This window comes from Haemaphysalis longicornis, unplaced genomic scaffold (assembly GCF_048455015.1).
Source record: "Haemaphysalis longicornis isolate Haplotype H1 unplaced genomic scaffold, Haemaphysalis longicornis Haplotype H1 scaffold_11, whole genome shotgun sequence".
Lineage (NCBI taxonomy): Eukaryota > Metazoa > Arthropoda > Arachnida > Ixodida > Ixodidae > Haemaphysalis > Haemaphysalis longicornis.
This window is the reverse complement of record NW_027526214.1, coordinates 53,562,964-53,583,709: the sequence shown is the minus strand read 5'-3', so window position 1 is coordinate 53,583,709 and position 20,746 is coordinate 53,562,964. Positions and strand designations below refer to the sequence as shown.

Below are 20,746 nucleotides of genomic sequence, written 5' to 3'. Positions count from 1 at the left end.
TGGTATAACCACTTATGATTGGGGAGCACTTCGTTTCTTGTAACAGAAGAGTGATTTTTTCAATATTGGGGCGGCCGTATGAAACCCTCGGCAGTTCCACTGTAGCACTTTAGGGGAATCCATGCTACTGTCCTAGCGTGCTCCGCACTGTGACCTTTCGTGGAGGGGGATCCTCCTGTGACGTTGGAAGGCTTTGAATGTATGTCATCATAGATGACGCCTGCTGCGAAAAACTGTCGATGGTAGACTTCAGTTTTTCAATATCTGTTAGTCAAGCACGGCGTTCCTGTTGAACATCAGCCCGGACATACTTGAGCGCCTGTAAAATCTCATTCATGACACTCGAAGCAGGCTCTGACGTTGCCGTTTGTTTTGCAGTGGTGCTGCGGCTCTGCCGTGACACAGAGGGAGTTCTGCCTCAGGGAGGCTGCAGATGGGGACGCTCAGGTTGTCCTGACTTGGGAGCAGATTGGGTTGCTGGTGTACGTTCTTTGCTTCGTTTAAGTTCTGCAATCTCCGATCGCAGCTGTGCATTCTCCTCTCTGAGGGCGCGAAGCTCCGAACGCATCTCCGCCAGCTGAGTCCACAGTGCCCCATTCCCGTGTATGTCGCTTGCTAATGGTTGTGACATGGTGACATGAGTGCCCCGTTCTATCTGTGGCTCCTTGGCACTCGTAGCAGGTCGACCATTCCGTGTCACCATGTCAGCCCAGGAGACGCCATTTTGAATTTTCTTTTGCTTTTGAATACTGGGAGCGGGCACTCTAGCTGAACCGCTCGGGTCCACGGCAAGGTGACCCTCTTTTTTGCACGCAGCGCAAAAGAGAGTCCGGCCACACGGGATTCCTTCTTCGTGTGCCCGTCCACAGTCTCTACAGACCTGCGGGTGCGGGCAGTGCCTCGCCATATGGCCAATTTGGTGGCATGAGAAGCACACCATTCGCTTTGGCTAATATGGCGAGACTTTGACTATCGCCATGTAATATTTAACAACTTTGGGGACTTCTGGGGCATCAAAAATTAGGATGGCTTTGTTTGGTTTCGCGATTCTTTGGGCTGAGAGCACTTCTGCCCGCTTGCATCGGACCCAGTTGAGAATTTCTTCATTAGATTCACCTGCTTCTACAGTTATAATCCCTCTTGAAGAGTTGCTGTGGTTTGGGATGTGCCGAATTTCAACCGGCAGCGTGACAGTCTGGCCATCGTGCTGGAAAATCAGGCTGGTAGCCCCCAAAATGCGGTTGGCGTGCTCTTGATCGTAGACAGTGATCTGTACGCAGTTTCCAGATTTATCGTACCGGTACGTTGCCAATTTTGCCATTTCCATGCTCGGCGCTAGTGTCCCTATTAAATTTGCCAATGTGTTCTTGGGTATGGCATGTATGCTGAATTTCTTCTGTGGCCTTAACGAGAGATGTGCCCGAGGGCGACTTACCCTGTCAATCCGGTTGACGTCCGTCTTCCAGTTGGTCCTCTTTCTTGTCCAAATGTTCAACTTGCCCTCTGCAGAGTCGTGCGCGCCATCTTGGTCCGTGTCAGTGTGTTGTCCATCCATAGGAGTCGCCACGGGTTCGCCGTTGTCGCGCAATAGTGCCGGTCTGAGACGCAGCTCCGCCGATGCCCCTAGAGACGCTGGGCCCGACATCGCGGAGCTTCTGCCGCTGCGCCGGGGCACGTGCCTAGGGCATGCACCTACTGCTGCTCGTAGCTCGTGGCTCGTGCCGGTGCCGTGCGCTCGTTGTCGGTGGGCTTGCAGGGAGCTGCCACGACGAGGTGTGTAGGGGCCAAGCCTAACCCGGGTGCGCACCGAAAGAACGTCCACTAGTGTCCAGAAGAGAATTTCACCTGGCTGAGTCTGGTATCTTCGTGATGCTGGTCACTCGAAGTTCACTCTGGTAGCAAAGGCAGGCCGAAAACAGAAAAATAGCCGCACTTATTGCCGTAAAAAACAAGAGCCACGCTAGGCACATCCACCATTTGAGAACGCAGGGGCTTAGTGGGAGAAATTTTTTATAATCTTATGCCGCATGCGTTGCAAACTGCCTGTGAAAACTATAATTTATTGTGTTTGCTGGTGAAAGCTGTCATTCCTTTGATCCGTTTTCGTTTAACAAACGTTATGTTGAATATGGTGGCTTCGTTTCGTGACTAACCACTCGAGAACTTTACAAAAGACCGCGTATTACGCAAAGTAAAAGTCTGTCGATTTGCTTCTAGAAGAGCCTATTTATCTCGTTCGACCACAAGCTCTAGCTGGTAGTATTTCTCTGTGAAATACTTGTTTTTCAATAACCGAAGTTTTCCACTTGGTAGGGTTTTGAACTTCGTCTGGAAGGCCTCTGCGCAGAGCTATTCAACAATCGATTTCGCAGAATTTTGTCCATATCGATCGATATAGCATGTTCATCGTTTCGGGAGGAAATTGGTGCCCAGGAAAATAAATCATATGAGCGTGATGTACCCGCATGCTGGAGCCCCGTTCCTGCATACTGACACTCCGCTCACGTTTGACCGCCGCACCGACGCCGCAATGCTATGTCTCGCGTTAGAGCCATCTACGCCACTGGCGCAATTGTGTCTTTGCCAACTTTATGTTCCTCCTTCACCCCGCTCCTCTCGAGACCCACTCGCTTACAAGCTATTTTGCGTGCTTCGGTCCAACAAAGTCTTGGACTTCGACTCGAAAACGCCTAAATGTCTGAGCATTTTTCACTAGAGCAGCTTTACTCAACCTTTGATGGAATTGCGTGTAATGGTTGCTTTATTTTATAACAAGTACGTTGATTCACGGCGAAAAAGATGCCGTAATAAAAAAAAAGAATGTATATATCGTGCCATGGGTGAACCGGTGTTTCAGCGAAGCTGTTATCTATGTTTGGGCTGATTGTTGCTGCTTTCGACTTCGTGTATTGCCGTAATTCATGTGCAATGCAACACTAGTGATGTTTCGGCGCAGTCCAGTACCGCGATTGTTCTCTCACGCATTGTTAAGACATTTTTCCACTTCGGTATTATGACCCAGTATGGAATCACCGTCAAAGCTATCCTTTGGGACGTATCGAATCTGTTCCGCTTGATGTTAATGAGTGGAATTGATGATGATATTGACTGCAGGTGTCATCAACTAAAGGTTGCCTGTTATCTGCCTTCCATCGATGCGTTGAGACTACGCGACTTCGACATCTGCTTCCATCACGATAAGGCAATTTCCATGCCACTGCCTAAACGCAAAGACAAAGACAACCGGAAGGTTATATAGAGGGTGGCTACTATGGCCTTGAGTCTTAATCACGATATCTTTTTTAGATTTCACGTTTCTAAATTTTTTTGTGGGTCTGCCCCCTCCCCCTTCCCCCTGAACCAAAATCCTGCGTATGCCACTGCCTATGAACATTCATAGATTGAGGAAAGGCGAGAGGCATAAACCTACGCCCTCTACCCAACGGAGTTTGTTTCCCCTGTTTTTGACAAATGAAGCCGCTGTGTCCTTCTCTAGCGATCGCGCTACTCTCGCCATGGCCAAATTGAACAACATTGGTCCGAGGATAGACCCCTGGGGCACGCCCCTATCCAAGAAATAGGTCCTGGGGGTCCATCCCGGAGCCGATGCTGCAAGTTGTACTGGTTGTTGGCTTAGGAAGCCCCGAATCCAATTTCAAGCACGCTGGCTGGGGTAAGCCTGGGCCAACTCTTCTAGTATCGCTTGATGCTTAGCGTTATCGTTATGGGCACAGGTGTCGATCCAGCAGGTGTGGCAGCGTCAGGTGCTGCCTAAGCCTGTCTCGCATCGTCTGGAGGGTCTGGAGTGGCCGGCCTTGAAAGTGGCGCTGAACTTCCCATTGGCCCAATGAGTGCTGCACAACCGGCCACACTTCCAGCCCCTGGTGCTTCGCTGGCAGCGACTGGTGTAGCTGTTGGCTCCCCTGCGGGTTGACTTCCTGGAGGGGCGGCTGAAGTTGCCAGGCAAGGCCTCACATGGTCAGTGTGCCGGTGCCACGTGGTCCCGCCTAACATGCAGACGAGCAGTGATGATGCACTGGCAGGAGAGACCATGTGCCTGGCGGACTAGGGTGGGGCAGGCCGGAAGTTCCTGACAAAGACCGGAGCTCCAGACTCCGGCAAAGGCCCAGGACACCCTCGGCCAGCATCCTGCTTCTGCTTGAGCTGCTTCAGGAGCAGTGTGGACCGAAGGTCCAGATGCAACACGTCCAAAGATGTCTTTACCATGTGGCCCAACAGGAGCTCGCAGGAACCACGGCCTGTGACGGGGGGTGTGGTCTGGTACTGGAGCAGGGCCTTGGCAACCTGCTTCCGGAAATCCCCAGCCTTGCCCTTCTTGAGCCTGTTCTTAACAGTTTGTGCCACCCGCTCAGCAGCACCGTAACGATCATCCGGTGGATTTCTTTCTTTTTCAGCCAGGCCAGGTACTCCGCGCTGGCAAAAGCGGGTCCATTGTCGGACACAATGATGTCTGGCAACCCCTGGGCTTCAAAGACTTGCCACAGCACCGCAATGGTTGCTCCTCCTGAAGGAGTGGTGACTGGTAGGACCTCCACCCACTTTGAGAAGGCGTTCACCACCACCAGGCAGTAGTGGCCATTGAAGGGCACCCAAAATCCACCTGCAGGCGGGATCAGGATCTTCACCTTCTGGTGAAGATCCTGAAGAACGTAAATAAACAAACCCAATGCATGGTTCGTGGCAATATCTGAAAACTCCGCACATCACTGAGAGCTCTCCGAAATTGCGATAAGACTGATTTGTTTCTCAAAGGACGCAAAATACAAAACACAGTGCGACGACCACCGCTCTTTATTTAGCACGAAAAGTCTCTGAGATTTGCTTGCTTAGTCTTCTGCATTATGAAGTTCACCAAACTGTCCTCAAGTTTACTAACGCCATTTGGATGAGAAAACCCGACACCGCCCACTGCGCCGCTGTGGCCGTACATTCGTACGCGTATTTAGAAGAACGTCGTCAAGGTCGCTAAAAAAATTAACGAAGCTCACACTAACACGTAAGACTGGACGGTTACGTACAGCTTTGCTACCTTCCAGTGGAATTCAACCATCATCATGATGGTTGAAGTCCACGTTTTCAGCCGATTTGCTCCTTCTTCGCTACCGCAACGACTTTTACTTCTTCATTGTTGCCGTAGGTGTGAGCCTGCTTCATTTTCTAGGAAGTGATATTCATTGGACATCACCTTGGAGGGGCGTACGCTTTGAAGTGTCTTTCTCGTTCCGAGCAAGTCTTTCCACGATTACAGCGAACGCTGGAGCTTTTTCTTTGCCAATCTTGGCCAATCTCATAAGTGGGTGTGTTTGGCTTGACAAAGGTGTGCTGGGCACGCTGTACGGTAGTTTCGAGGCACGTTCACATGAGCGCTCAGCATTCTTTTGGCTTTGTTAACTGGCAGGCGGTCGCCGCAGTCTTGGCGTGCAAAGCATCGTGTCATTCTTGAGAGGGCTAAGTCACAAAAGATTGGGCATGCGTCGTGACACCCTACTAATGATTTACAAAATGCACGTCCGGCCCATTCTAGAATTTGGATGTGTGCTATTCTCCGAAAGTCCCCACTGCAAACTTCGCCCGTTGATAATGCTCGAAAGACAAGCTCTACGTTTATTTCCGGTCTTCCCTGTTATGTACCAATTAAAATTTTATACGCAGAAGCCCGTATTCCGCAATTAGTCTCACGCATGCATGCCCTCACCGTAAATGCATTTTTACGAGTCATCGAATCCCCCATATCCAGGCTGCAAACTGCCTTCGTTACATGGCCTTCGTTGTTCTTCGGTAGTTCATGGCCGCGGTTCAAACAACCTCAGGCGGTCTTTGTACAATCTCTGCTTGGCCCATTAAATGTGGCCCTCTTGTCGGCCCCAGAGTGTCGCCCTTAGATATTTGTTTTGATGAAATTTTTCCCTGTAACGCGAAATTACTTCCTCCGAACCTTTTAACAGGCCTCCTACAGGATCATCTGAACGGTTTCCCATTCCACGCCAATGTTGCAACTGATGCTTCTGTCCGGAAGGAGAAGGCAGCCGTAGGTATTTTCTCTCCCGGTCTAGATTGGGCCTTTTCCCTCCGGCCGCCTAACTTTACTACATCTTTCCACGCAGAATTTCTCGCAATACTTTTGGCCCTTCGTAAGCTTGGTTTCTCGAAACGACAGGCAATAATTTTCACGAATTCATTTTCTGTTTGTTCTGCCCTTACTTCTTCAACTTCCTCCCCCCTACGTCGAGCCCTCGCTTCTTTATCGCCTTCCTCCCTTCGTGAACTTTGTTTGGTCTGGGTACATGGGCATGCAGGCATCTCTTAACAAATCGGCGGATGCTCTGGCGAGAATGGCATTGGGTGGTCCAGTAGTGGAGGTTATGCCGCCCATTTCCCTCATAACTTCGGCTAGCTTCCGTAGGCTGTGCTTACTGCAAAGTCTGCCTGATTCTGCTTACGAAGACTCGGAGCTCGAGCACCTCCGGTACTCATGGAAGTGCAGCATAAGCCAGTCGCGAGCTTGCGAAGTCACCCTCGCTAGCTTTCGCTGTTGCGTGCCGAATTTAACTTATCACCTAAACCGCTCTAATCTGGCTTCGTCGCCGTTATGCGCTTCTTGCAAAGAACCAGAAACAATCGACCATTTCTTCTTCTCCTGCCGACGGTTCTCCTCGATAAGACGAAGATACTTAGAAAGCACATGCAGCCGGCTAAACCTCCCGCTGTCTGCTACAATTATTTTGTCATTCGTGGCGAAGGTACTGGGATTGTGCCACGGGGATCTTTGCCGTGCATTGCACTCATTCATCCTGGAATCAGGCCGTCTGCCGTGCCAGACATCATTTAGCCCTACTGGATTCCCCTGTCAAGTATATGCGCACCCAGCTAGCTCACTGCTTCGTCTGTACCACTTTCTTCGTGTTTCTTACTTCCAATTCTCATTAAATGGTGTTCGTTTTTACCTTTTTTTATTTCTTTATCTAATCTCCTTACTTTTATTTCTCTACTCATATACTGCTAATCCATTCTAATGTTTAAATATTTTTCTTTCCCTACAAAAATTACATTATTTGTTTCGGTAAGGCGCCCATTTCCTGGACAATCCCCCTCATTTCCTGGACAATCCCTGCTCGAATCCTCAAGGGCTGTTATTATATGGACCGCCCAAATACACGTTCCGTCATCTGGACTCCAGCTCACGCAGGACTAGGTGGTAACGAGGCTGCCGATGCCTCAGCCCGCGCACTTGATTCCCGGGACCCTCCTCGCCCTCCAGCTCTTGACGATCCAGAACCTAACCCGGTCAGCTCATTTCGCGACATCACAGCGATGTACAAATCAAACAGGCTCCGATTTCCGCCTCCGGCGCCAGGCCTGACTAAGGCTGACGAACGCTGGCTCTTACGGCTATACACAAACACGGTATTGTGCCCGGCGATACTTAAGCACTTCAATCCGGCCTTCTCCGGGGAATGCCCACACTGTGATCATCCGTTTGCGGATACTTTCCACATGGTGTGGGCATGCCCATCCAACCCGGCGGTCCCCCCAATCACGTCCCCTTCCCCCCCCTACCCGTGAGAGCTGGGAGGCTGCCCTGCTCGGCTGCTCGACCTTGGAGGGCCAAAGAGCCCTCGTGGCCAGGGCGCGCGCCACCGCGGAAGCCACAGGGGTCCCGGACGAGGGACTCCTCCTAGAGTTTGTACAGGGTCGGCCCTTAAGGCCGCCCCTATCTCTCACTTGTACATAGTCTTAATAAATGTTTTTCACCACCACCACCCTGAGTGGGTACGTGCCATTTCACTGGAACCACCACCACCACCATCCGCTAGAGACGATAAGTCGCGCTTGGAGAGTGGTGTATGAAAATGCCGACCAAAACGACGAGCTCACTCTGGCCTTGCTGTACATAAGATCCTCGAAATGGCATGCCGCCGACGTCAACCACTACAACACAACGATACTAAAACTCAACTTTGTGTTCGTCAATGATCACCTACAACAGCTTCGCCATTCAAGTCTTGCGCGTGAGTGCAAGCTTCCCTGAACCTTTTCTTTTAAATGCGGGCACCGTACTCAAACGATTTGTTCAACAGCTTCGCAGTTTAAAGGCATGCCTCTTCGGTAACAGCAATCTTTGCCACAATAGCTCGCATCATTGGTCGACACTTACCAGCTCACCTGCTGTTGCGGCATTTGAAATGGCCCGTGGGGATGCTGACAGCTCGGTGATTCCTTCTCGAGGCACTCAGGGCATCGTCTTGTGTGTCCAAACACGTCTCACCTGGAGGCGCAACGAAGCCACTTTGCTGAACCAGCTGCAGGAACATGCACACGACATGCTCCAGAATGGCCGGGCTGCGCTGTCTTCGCCTTGCCTCAAGTTGCTGCGCAGTGTTGTGCTGGAACGTGCTGCGAGGAATTTTGTATTTCAGGTAGCACTTCAGCTGGCGCGCCCGTAAATTTCCCCACCAAGATCAAAACAGGAGGCAGGAGGTAGATCAGGCTCCCGAATGTCTGGGAACACTGCCTGTCGCCAACTCGCGGTGTCTCGCAACAGGTCCACTTTCATGGAACCAAGGCCGCATCTCACTTAGTGGGAAGGGATCGAGCGCGGAGTCTGGCGGGGCCTGGAATTAGTTGCGCTGTCAGGGAAAACTTCTGGGGGAAGTAGTATTGAAGGACTTACAGCTAAGTGGATCACTTATTTATTTAGTTATTTATTTGAAATACTGTTAGTCCCATTTGAGACCAAGGCAGGTGGGCATACAGGAGTACCTATATACATATAATTACAAGAGTACTAGTTTGGTAGGTAATATAACAGAAGCAAACGCAAAAAGTTGTAACAAGTACAAGGGTTGAGTAACTCATAATGTAAGCATGATTTTTGAGATTGCACATATTCATAAAGGATGCCGAAGAAGTGAAACAAGCACAGGGGTTGGTTAACACATAATATGAGCATAATAATTTGATGTTCCACATTCTATAGAGGATGCCTGCAGCAAGCGAAGTGTGCTCAAGTAAGCTAAAAAAACAACTTGTCTAAGGGAAACAAATTGACGTACCCACTTGATATACCAATCATGAAGCTGACTTCCTTGTTTTTAAAGCAACGCTTTACTACTTTCGTCCAGCGATCTCATGGAGGATGCGCAAGGTGACCTTTTGACGGTAGACGCACCCCTGGCGACACATCCCTCAAAGCGCATCGCTTGGTTCGTGGGGCCTGCTGTCGGCGCTGCGCACAAGACCACGTTTTCAGTGGTTCTGCGCTGGATGAGCAGCGGTCACCGACGCCACTGCAGCCAAGGCAGCCGACCACCCCCACAGCCTCCCATGCGTGCAGCGCTGGGTCGTCTCAGGCAACGTGAATCGTCTCGCGCCTGGTGAAGATAAGCGGTGCGTTCGCCATGAATGAACGTTGAGAACGCCGCGTTCGCCCGGCCTCCTTCTGTGAGCGTTCCACGGAACCGAAAGGCTTTGAGACGTGGTTGGCAGTGCAGTAAACCAAAGGTTAACCACGCGAACCAGGACTCAGCCAGACTGAGCCAAGCTTTTGCTTTGCATATCCAAGATTAGCTGAGCTAAGCCGTGGCCATTTTTTTGCCTGTGTTTCTTTCTGTTTCACTCATTGTGTGCTGTAATGACGAAATAGATAGCAAAAAGCCGAAGGCAATGTGAATAAAGGGGTAAGAAGACAGGATGGCCGAGTAGAAGTGTCGGGGAAATATCTTCCAATGGTGGTAAAAAGAAAGAGGGCCAACTAGTCATGATTCGTGGCCCACGCCTGCATTACTGTCTGCATGGTCAAACGCATAATGAGCACGCTCTTTTACCCGGCTGGGAGGAATCAGATTTCATTGTTTCACTGGGAGCAAAAAAAAACTGAGGCCTCGTAGCGCACTGCATATGCACAAAAATAGCGACAGCCCCGAGAAATTTGGAGTCCGTTCATCACAAAATATCCCCAATTCTTTTGACACGCACATATCAGATCAGTTTTTTGGTACCGTGCGTGTGCTATGCGTTGTGCGCCAGCATGTGCTTGCTCTTTCACCACCCTGTTTTCTGTGACTGTAGGCGTTGTGGCTTTCCCCTCGGCAGTTCCAGTGGCTCAAGGAGATGGCACTCATTCTCCCACACTCCTCTCTAGCCACATGTACAGCACTGCTCCGGACCGCACCCCTCCATCCCACCATGCTTCCCTGGTGCTTTCTTTTCCAAGCGGAAATGTGGCTGCAGGGCACGAGTTCCGCCCATAAGCCTCGGCTGCAATTTCCATCCGAAACGGTGAAAGGGTCCCCGGGCACCTGCCGAGCCACTAGCAGGGGCACGTGAATGCCTCGCCGAGTTTTCTTCCACTGTCGCTGGCACAGCACTGACAAAGCTAACACGTGCTGGCACATAACACACAATCCACATGCGAGCCTGCACTTCTTGGGCATGTCTCTCATGCAATTTCCCACTGCCTTGTGTTAGTGTCACGAAGTGAAAAGAAAGACGATGATGATACACCAGACACGCTCTTTGGGTGCGTTTTGAACTCGCGAGAGCACCGTCATCACCATTGTCTTGCAGGGTCACTCACCCCACATTCACGAGCCGGCCAGTGGGAAGCTGCCAGCGACAGCGGTTGGCGAGAGGGACGATCGTGGAAGGAGGAGAACAGGGAGGCCGTGAGGGACTGTGACCGAGACGTATGCCGGTAGGGCGCCCGTCCCAAGTGAAACTGCTAGGCCGTCTTCTCAAACACCTGCAGCCGTCTGGTCGGGCAGTCTCTGAAGGTGGCGTGTCCAAGGAGCGATGTTCAAGACACGAACGAGAGCATGGAGCACGCTGCACGATCATGGACCCCGGCGTGCGACCAGGTCGATCGCTGCCACCAGGTCATGACTGCGCGTATGACCAGCAGTGCAACGGACTTGTGAAAATGGGAGACACATACTCAGACTTTTTACTCCATTTGAACTTTTTGACAGTTTCTTCGAGGCCTTAGCACACTCTTACCATTTGTCAGTTTTTCCCTGCTTGTTGTGGATATTTGTTCGGATTGTGGTAACATAAACGGAAAGTCTCGTTTCCACAGTTGGTTATATTATTTACTATTGTCCGAACCTGACAGTAAACTGCAGCTGACGTTCAGTGCGTATCCCGTGTACTTCCTTTAAACATAATTTCAAGTGGCAGCTGGAACACCCACGATGCCTCGAACTACCCACTTAAAGTTGTTTCTATCCTTTTGTAAATGTGTGACGGAAGTGAGAGAAGAAAAAGAAGGGAGAGAAGAGTAACTATTTTCTATCGTTTTTAACAGTGGATACCAATCACTGTTGTTTTATATCCAAATTATCATTGCCCCCTCGCTCACCCCCCCCCCCCCCTGCCCCATCCATTTCTAAAAACGATGGTCTTCCCTCGGCTACTAAAACCCAGAAATTTTGGTCCGTCTGTCCATCTGTGACTCCATTCAGCCAGCCGGCTAAAGTGAAACGAAATCTGTGCAAGAGTCTTATATACTCACAGACAAATCTGATCATCTAAGTCCGGTTTTAATGTTCATACTTGTCAACACTGTTGAAGAAGAACAAGATATTACGCGAATATAAGACAGAAAAACAATACATGAGTGATATTTGCAGTGTTCCTTTATAAAAACATTCATGGGTGCTTGATTTTTGCGAAATGAAATATATACATGCAGTGGAGAAGAAAAAAATTTACTCCGTCGCCTGCTGTCGCCCGCGCCACTATATCTTCTGGTGGCATTTTAAGAAATCAAGCGGCAACAGTTATGGAAGGTTCCACTAGATATGGTCCACATTCTGCTTGGAACGCATGTATTCGCCACGGTGGCTCAGTGGCCAAGGCGTTGCGCTGCAGAGCACGAGGTCGCGGGTTTGAATCGCAGCCGCGGCGCCGCTTTTCTGATGAAGGCGAAAAGCCGAAATGCCCGTGTGTACGAGATTTTGGCGCACGATCCGCAGTTGTTCAAAATTAACCCAGAGCCCTCCACTACGGCGCGCCTCATCGCCTGCGCTGCGTCGGCGCGTTAAACCCAACAATCAACGAATTGGAACACACGTGGAGTAGGGCAAGGGCAACGTGGTTCTATAAACGTTGAAATGGGGCGCCTCGAATGACGCGCATCTCTGCCGTACGGCTGCGCTGGCATCAAGGCACCCGCCCTGGAGCAGTGGAATGTGGTAAATTTGAATTGGCTTGAGCAAACCTTCAGCGTGTTTACATTGGGAGGAGCGCGACCGAAGAGGAACAGCACGAGATGTGAGCGGGAAAGCGAAGGGAGGGATTTACTTGGCAAATGTCGAGAAGACTATCGTCTTTTGTCAGCATTTGCAACGGAAGGAGCAGATACGCGGCCAATTTTTTCGGTATGCTTCAATTCCACTTCTTTGGCACACACGCCAAAAAGTAAACTCCAGTTGGCATCGATGTATGTCTGTGTGTTCCCTTCCTTAACATGTCTCTTTGAATCTGCATTATTCCTTGTGCCACGAACCATGCGACAACCTCAGTGGCCTAATGTTTCACTCTTCAGGGATGGAGGATCTGAGAGACCCCTGAAATGGGGGTTAGGCAGGAACAACGGTTCGCAGCAACAATGACAATGTGTCTGAGAGGCAGGTACTGGGATTTCATGGCTGGAAAGATTAAAGGCGATGATGTGGCTCTTGGTAGCCGCCTTTAAGAAATAGTGTCACTGTTTGCTGCAGTCAAGACTTGTTCCACTCCCCAATCGAAAGACCCCTCAAGCCTTCCAGTTGTTGTTTTCATGTTATGCGACTTCTGCGTAGCATACACCATGACTCGAATGCACTCAACTTTAGCGCTGCCTTGCTTCTCCAGAAGACATCCTGGCTGCACCGTTGCACCACGCAGAAGTGTACAGCTCCTGTAGGGAGCGCTCTTGATAAAGCAAATTTATGGGTTAAGACAGAAAGTTGTTGCCTTTTTCTTTTTAGCACTGTGTGCGGAAGTGTGAGCTGCCATGTTGGAAGCCTGCTGGGCCTGACATGCATGGGCGTGCACGAAAAAAACTCAAAAAATATGCACAGTGAAACTTGGTGTGGAACAGCCGGTTTGAGAAGGATGCGGTGTTCTTGCATTCTCTACCGAGTTTCCCGTGAGGTGTACTGTGTGTTTGCACGGCAACTGTGCACCATTCTTTACTGGGAAGAGTGTGCGCTGTTGAGAGTTGTTATGCTTGGAAGGAATTAAATTACGCCACATGCTACTGCACGACCGTGCGTGGAAGAAGGCATGTCTCCTGCTGATATTGTGCGACCTAAAGAGTACAGTCCCGTATTTATTCGACTATACATCAGACCCTCATTGTTAAAGGTTTCATGAGGGCAAAAAATATGCCGGGCTGTGTGTGCTGAGAGCTTCAGGTGGATGTCCTGTGGTTGAAACAATGGGTCTACTTTCTTTGGTCATGACAGCAGGCTGGCTTTCCTAATGAAAAAGAGCCGGCGACCTCTAACAAAATGAATACAGTACGTTTTGTTTGTGGGCCAATTGTGGGCCAATCCTGAAACCAGCATTGGCATCATGGGCCATAAATACTTCTCTCTTTCTTTTCTGGTCTTGCTGTTGTAGCATTTGTTGCCTGTAGTGTGCGGCTACTCTTAGTGGTGGCAAAAGGAGAACCACGCCTGTTTTCACTTAACCCCAGAGCATGCTTTGCAGTTCAGGAGCAGTGCACAAGAACGTGACACTTTGTTTTGCTGTCTTGCTTCATTTCAGGCTGCCTGATTGATAACCTGATGGCTGGGCATGTCATTTATGCTGAACTTAGTGTTAACGCTAGCCAGTTTGTCAGTCTAGTGGAACTAGTAAAGCAGCCGTGTGGTGCCCAGTTTGGCTGCGCACTGTTGTTGCTAAGTGTTTCGAAACAGTTCTTTTTTGTGCTGTTTGCCGGGGTGCAAGTGCGCGGAAGTCGGGTGTGAAGGCCGAACGAGAAGCAGCCACAATGAAGTGACGTCACCTTGCTAAAAAAGGGCTGGTCGAATCAATTGCCGATTTCTGGGTGGTGCTTTTTGAGACCACCAAACCAATGTGGCCAGTACCCGCCACAATTTTTGAAACTCCTGCTGAGGCATAGGCTTAATTGGCAGCTTCCAGGAGTGTGCACGGTATCGGAGGAAATTTACTTACTGCAAGAGCACTAGATGGGGCATTCCCGAACAAGCTGTAAATCCGAATTTTCTGAAGCTCCATGAGGGACAACTGCCGAGCCAGCGAGAAAGAGGAGAGCTCGTCTGTGCTTCGAGGCAGAGCCAGGTGCATCAGGCCTGTGCAGTGTGGCCCGCGTCACACCAGTGAAGACGCTTCCTCCTCTTTCGTGCCGGTTCTCTCCTCTTCCGCTGGCCACCTTGTTTTCTGCTGGAAGGGTGCTGAAGATCGTTCCCTCTCCTTGTTGCAGGCCCCTCCCTGAATAGCCACAGGGAGCCGTGCAGCAACGTACCGGGTCGCCGGCAGTTGCGCTGCCAGCAGTGCAGCTACGCGACACTGCGCTCGAGCCACCTGAAGAACCACTTGCGCACGCACACAGGCGAGCGCCCGCACCAGTGCAGCCACTGCGGCAAGGCCTTTGCGGAGAAGGGAAGCCTGGTCACCCACCTGCGCGTCCACACGGGCGAGCGACCGTACCAGTGCCACCTGTGCCCCGGGGCCTTTGCCCAGAAGGCCACGCTCGTCAACCACCTGCAAAGCCACACGGGCGAGAGGCCCTTTAAATGCCGCTTCTGCCCCAAAGCTTTCACACGCCGCCTCCAGCAGAGGATGCACGAGGAGAAGGCGCACAGCCAACACCACTAGTGCAGCAGGAGAGGAGAAGGGTGTGTGTGTGTGCAGGCACGTACTGCTGCATGATCCGAGGGGAGGATTGTTGCAAAGCAGCATTGCACAGCACGACAAGAGAAGGGGGGGAGACAATTTTTTGTCCAGGGAACAAGACATGGCACCAAGCAAAACGTCCCTCGTTGCTCATCTCCGTCATCACACTGTGGCCTCTCCAGCGGGACGACGATTGCTCCACTCTGGTGCGGGAAGTGTGATTGTGGGTTTGACCTGGGGTAGCCAGTGGCATCCTGGGTTGGTCAGCGGCGTCCCGCGACTAGTGCTCACTTGAACTCGTGCTGCACCTTTGCACACTGACACAAGCAGAAGGACGCGCCTCTCTTGGGAAAAGGGAATTGCAAGGCATCGCCACGGCGACATGTGCGAAATGCCCGCACTGTGTGTGTGTCTCTGATGCAGTTTCCCACTGTGATGTTGCTTCTCTTGGTAAACAGCAGTTCACCTCCAGTGCTTGTCCCGTGTAATAATTGCACGAGTACCTTTAGAGGGCAGATAGACAAGCATTCAAAAAGTGAAGAAATGTGGGAGACATAAACTTATGCCCACAACCTGATAAAGTTTGTTTCCACTGTTTGACAAATGGATCAAACAAATGAGCACACACTATTATGAAAAACCACACAGTGGGGGGGGGGGTTGTCCTGATTTTCTAAATAAGTGGTACCGAACGCTGCTATTATATATCCACATAGTATATATCCACATAGTCGTATTCCCCCAACACTTTTCCTCTATGTTGGGTGTCCATTTATTTGTTGTTGTTTTTTTACAAAAAGGCAGAAGTTGACTGCAGTGGTCAGTTGGCATCACTGTATCTCTTCATTTCTTCAATTCCATAATCTTTGCAGTTGAACTTCAAAATTCAATGTACAATGAATTATTCAACAACCTCAGTGACAGCTACTTGCACTCTTGTCAGGCATGAGTTACCCGAAAAAAGTAAAGAAGACAAGGTGGCTCCTGGTAGCTCACTCTGCCACAGTGTTGTCGTTGCTATAAACAATTGTTCCCCCTTTTTAAATAATCCCTGCAGTCTGCCATTTCCGTCTTCATATCTTCCATTTTGTGTGCCCTTTTTTGTCACAAACGCAATGTCTATAATTCATTAAACTTCAGCTGGCTTGCTTCTCCGCAAGATATCTCTGCCGGACGTTGCATTACGTAGTGCTGAATTGTACAGCTCCTGAGAATTTGGGGCGCGATACAGCTTGTTCTAGTATTAAAACAATTTGTTAGAGTTGTTTTAGCGGCATACCTAAGATGACACACTGGCAGGGTTTCTAGCGACCGAGAAAACAGGGAAAAGTCAGGAAATTTCGAGCCACCGGGAAAAGTCAGGAAATTGTCAAGGAATTTTTCAGTCAAGTAGTACCAGTCAGGGAAAACCACTTCGGGGCCTGCCCGCCTGCCCACACAGTTTTAGAATAGGGGAAACCAGGGTTGGACGCCCCAAGAAGTTACCGAACGCGACACGTTCGCGCGCGCGCGCGCGGCGAAAGCGTGAACCGCATGGAGAACCTTTTCTTTCCTCCATGGCATGGAGCGTTTTCTGGTTTTTCTACAGGCGAAAACGCGCTGCGCACGCCTGAGGCGCGCTCGGTGTGTGCAGAGCGGCAGTCGCCGGCAACAAGGCGCAGCAGCACCGGCCGCGGAGTAGTGCGCTAGCGCCAACGACCGCTTCTAACCGCTCTTTAAAATGCTACTCTAGGCACAAACGCCCTTGCTTGTGCAGGAAAGGAGCCACCGCAGGCACGAAATCGTCGACGTGGCCGTGAAAATACCGCGCACGTACGAATCGCATGCAGAAACTCGCCGTGCGGTTCACGCAGCTCGTTTAGGTTGCTGGATGCACTTGCGCAGAGGGACGATTAGATGGTGCCCAAATCGCACGCACAACGCGCTTTTTTTAGCACATTTTAAAAGGCAGCGCTTTTTGGGAGCTAATCTTGAAATAACTTTTTTCTTATGACACCAGGAGCAAGAATTACATAATCAAAAGGAACATGACATGGTTTAGCGTGAACCGCATGGGGCGTTTTCTGCTCGCGAAAACGCGCCGCGCACGTCACAGGCGCGCTGACGCTGCCGCGGAGCCACCCCACCCGCACGCTGCGCGCGGTGCTGCCGGCGGCTGCTTCGACCGCCAAGTGGTGACGGGAATCGAGCGACCGCTTCCAAGCGCTCTCTAAAATGCCGCACAAGGCACGCACGAAGTTGCTTGTGAGGTAAAAGAGCTTATAATGTCGGCGAAAACGGTTCTGTAAAACATCATCTGCGCCGCTAGTGAAAGCGCACATGCAATACCTGCCGGGGTGGTAAGCTTATAAACATCTCTGGCGGAGCCAGCCGGCTGTCTCGAGCGCTTCGAAACTGCCGCCATTAGGCGCGCGGCTCCCCATTGGCGAAAGCCGTCAGGCTCCTCCCACTGGCGCGCGCCATGCTATGCTATGCTAAAACTCTCTAATAGAGTTTTAGCATAGCGTGCTCCGTCCGCTAACGCTACGGCGGCGGGTAGCGGGGCACGACTGGGGAGAGCAAATTCGTCACGGTGGGGTGGATTAGTTCCGCGCGGCCTGCCTTCGCCATGCCCGCTCTTTCCCTCCGCTGAGGGGAAACCTCCTCGCACTCCCCGCGCGCGCATGCGCAGTCCGGTCCCGCTACCCGCTAACCTTAGCGTAGCGTACGGGAGCCGCTATGCTAAAACTCTCTATTTTCTGAGCGAGGCAGAAGCTGCCGCGCGCGCGAATCGTCGACGCGGGCGTCAAAAAATCGCACGCGCAACGCCGACGCGCCCGAATCGCGTGCAAAAACGCACCATGTGGTCCACATTGCATGTCTAGCCAGGACAACCAAGAAAAAAAGCAAAAGGTGCTCGTTGAAGCGCAACTTGAAGCTTCTATCCCGCAAGATGAAATAAACTCTGAAGACGTAACTGAAGGCAAGCAAACCTTAAAGTGAACAAACAAGTGAATCAAAGTGCACTTTGAGCATTAGGGCACTTGCAGGAAATGTGCTTTTCCTTATTTTACGCTTTTTATGTGCTTCACGGACCATTTCCACAGAATGGCGCCTGTTGTATAGGTCAGGGAATTTCGTTTAAAATGGTCATGGAAAACATGGAGAAGTCAGGGAAATTAAATTAAGGCAATTTGCTAGACACCCTGGTGAAGCCCACCAAGCCTCCGCATCTAACGTGCACAGATGTGCACACAACACCAGAAAAATACGGACATGGACGTTCAGTGAGGAATGGGCTGAGCAGTTGTAAACACTGTTCAACCACCCCCTCTCCCAAAGTTTATTTTTAATGCCTTGACCATGTATTTTTTTTTGGTCAGTCTACATGCATTATTAAAAAGAAAAGGTCGTTCGAAAGTGCCATTTTCTTCATACTATCCTGCTCGGCGAATCGCCCACTTTGTCCATGACGACACAGTGGCAAGTCTTCAGGGCTGCGTGTTTAACACGTGTTTATCACGTTCAATTTTTTCCAGAAGAAACACAAAATTTCGAGGACGCCTTACGATGTTGTGAATGTGGGAGCACTGCTGTGCCATTACCGAACATGTCCTCTCACTATTATTTCCCTTTGCGCCTTTTTCTTCCCTTGCTGGTTCTGCTTGCACAGCATCTGTTGGGGCAGGTTTCAGTGAGTGGTGCATGATGACACTGCCGCTGAACACCGAGCAAAGCGGGCATTTTGCAGAAACGCGCATCGTCACTCGCTCGTATTGCCAGTTGTGTAATTAGCTTACCCAAACTACAAATGTGGGCTTAGTACATGTTCCAAGATGCGTTTTCAACTCGAGGCCAAAATATATTCACTGGATTTACGTTTGGTTGGCTGGAGCCACTCAGCTGGCGTGGTGCTGGGAATGAACGTTTCTCGCATTCCAAAGCCCCAACTCAAATTTGCAAAATTTCCTTTTAAACTCACTTGCTTCTCTCTCTCCCCCTCTTTTTTTGTGGACCATCCCTTAGCCTCGTGTGCAATGGCCAGCAGTACACAGTATTTTTGATTTACTGCATTAACGGATGCTTTTGCACTAAAATGTCAATGCCTACAGACAAGAAAAGTGTCAAAAGTGTCAAAAAGTCTGACATAGGACGAAAACACGCTGCAAGCTAATGTGATGTCATTGCGGTATTTGGAGGGAGCCATGACGCTGCCGAAACGTCATTTGTATACTTTGGTCAGTAACCAGTACCCTACTTCATGCATGTTATCTGACCAGATGATAAGCTGTCAAACCCACGGCAATGTTGGTTAGCCTTTCGTTGCGGCACATTATCTGCTTCACGTGAAGGAGAAAGTTTGGAGGGCACAGGTTTTTTCTGATTGAATTTGGTGGTAACTGGTTAAAGGAAAATATTCCTTGTGTGAGCCATTCAAACCTTGGCCGATTCTCTTCCATTTCTATGTGCCACACTGCTTGCATGTATGTATTGCGGGCCCAGCACACAGCACATCTAACTGAACTTAATGCGTCTGAGCACACTATAAATGTGCTGATGCAGGCACTGTGGCCCTGCCAAGTCAGTGATGCTAATGTTCTGTGTACGGCAAAGCAGCTCTGGTGATTAATACTTCCTTGGCTTCCTCCAGCTTAGCAGCTTTGAGGAAAAGCATGGCATCAGGGGACACCTTTTTTGTGCGAGAGCACTAGACGTGCCATTTGTGAATAAATGATGATTCACAAATTTTCAAGGCCTTTTGAGCAGGAGACTGCTGAGCCAGCCGGAAAGAGGAGGGCTTGTTTGCGCTGCCAGGCAGTGCCCAAGCACGTTAAATCAGTTTGCAGTGGCCTACCTGGCACCGACCGAGACGCTAGCTTCTCTGTTGTATTTGTTGCTTACTCTTCCTCAGCGCTACTGGCACACCGCCTTGGTGTTGGTCATTGGAAGGGCACTGAATTGCTTTCCCTCTCTCCCTATTGCAGGCTTTTCCTTCTCCGCGAGTGGGTGCGGGAAGCAGCACAGCGTCCCACCCACCGGGTGGTCGGCAGCTGCACTGTCAGCGGTGCAGCTACGTGACGCTGCGCTCGAGCCACCTGAAGAACCACATGCGCACTCACACAGGCGAACGCCCCCACCAGTGCAGCCACTATGGCAAGGCCTTTGCGGAGAAGCGCAACCTGGTCACCCACCTGCGCATCCACACGGGCGAGCGTCCGTACCGGTGCCACCTGTGCCCCGGGGCCTTCACCCAGAAGGTTACGCTGGTCAACCACCTGCGCAGCCACACAGGCGAGAGGCCCTTCCGCTGACGCTTCTACCCCAGGGCCTACGCACACTGCCTCCAGCAGAGGACACATGAGGAGAAGCCACTACCGGTAGTGCTCCAGGAGAGGAGAAGGGTGCTGCCGTTTGTGTGCACAACGGGGTCGGATGGAAGCAAGACCCGCTTGGCGGGTCATTGGCGGGCCAAGGGTGGGGCTAGAGAGGGGGTAATTGTTCTATTGTCCACCAAGACTTGACTCCAAGCACAACTTTCCACATTTGTCGTTACATGGGGGCCTCACCAGCTGGATGACATTTGTCCCGCACTTGTGTGGGAAGTGTAATTGTGGGTGGAACCTGTGGCAGACAGTGCCATCTCGTGTTCGTCTCAAGCGACCACCGTCGAGGGACCATTTGAACACGTCATGGGTGGTGCCTGTGGCAGTGCCATCTTGTGTTCTCAAACGACCTCTGTAGAGTGCCCACTTGAACGCCGTGGGGAGGACCTGAGGCAGAGTGCCATCTTGTGTTGGTCTTAAGTAACCACCGTAGAGTGCCCAAAATTTGAACACGTGGGTGGGGCCTGTTGCAGTCAAACAGCCTCTGTAAGGTGCCCATAGGAACGCATCATGGATGG

At 50.8% G+C, this 20,746-nt stretch overlaps 2 protein-coding genes across 2 annotated transcripts in view; both read left to right on the top strand.

Annotated features, from left to right (window-relative positions):
• The window catches only part of LOC144160957 (uncharacterized), a 31,109-nt gene extending 15,083 nt beyond the window's left edge, over positions 1-16,026 (top strand). The window contains exon 3 of the mRNA XM_077692031.1: positions 14,453-16,026. Coding sequence (XP_077548157.1) covers positions 14,453-14,847 — 395 coding nt within the window. The 3' untranslated portion in view covers positions 14,848-16,026. The remainder of the gene's footprint in view (positions 1-14,452) is intronic.
• A 3,375-nt stretch (positions 16,027-19,401) lies between these two features.
• LOC144160642 (uncharacterized) lies at positions 19,402-20,194 on the top strand. Its single transcript, XM_077691871.1, has 2 exons — positions 19,402-19,425; positions 19,830-20,194. The coding sequence occupies exons 1-2, from the start codon at positions 19,402-19,404 to the stop codon at positions 20,154-20,156; spliced, it is 351 nt and encodes a 116-aa protein (XP_077547997.1). The 3' UTR covers positions 20,157-20,194.
• Positions 20,195-20,746: the final 552 nt, after the last annotated feature.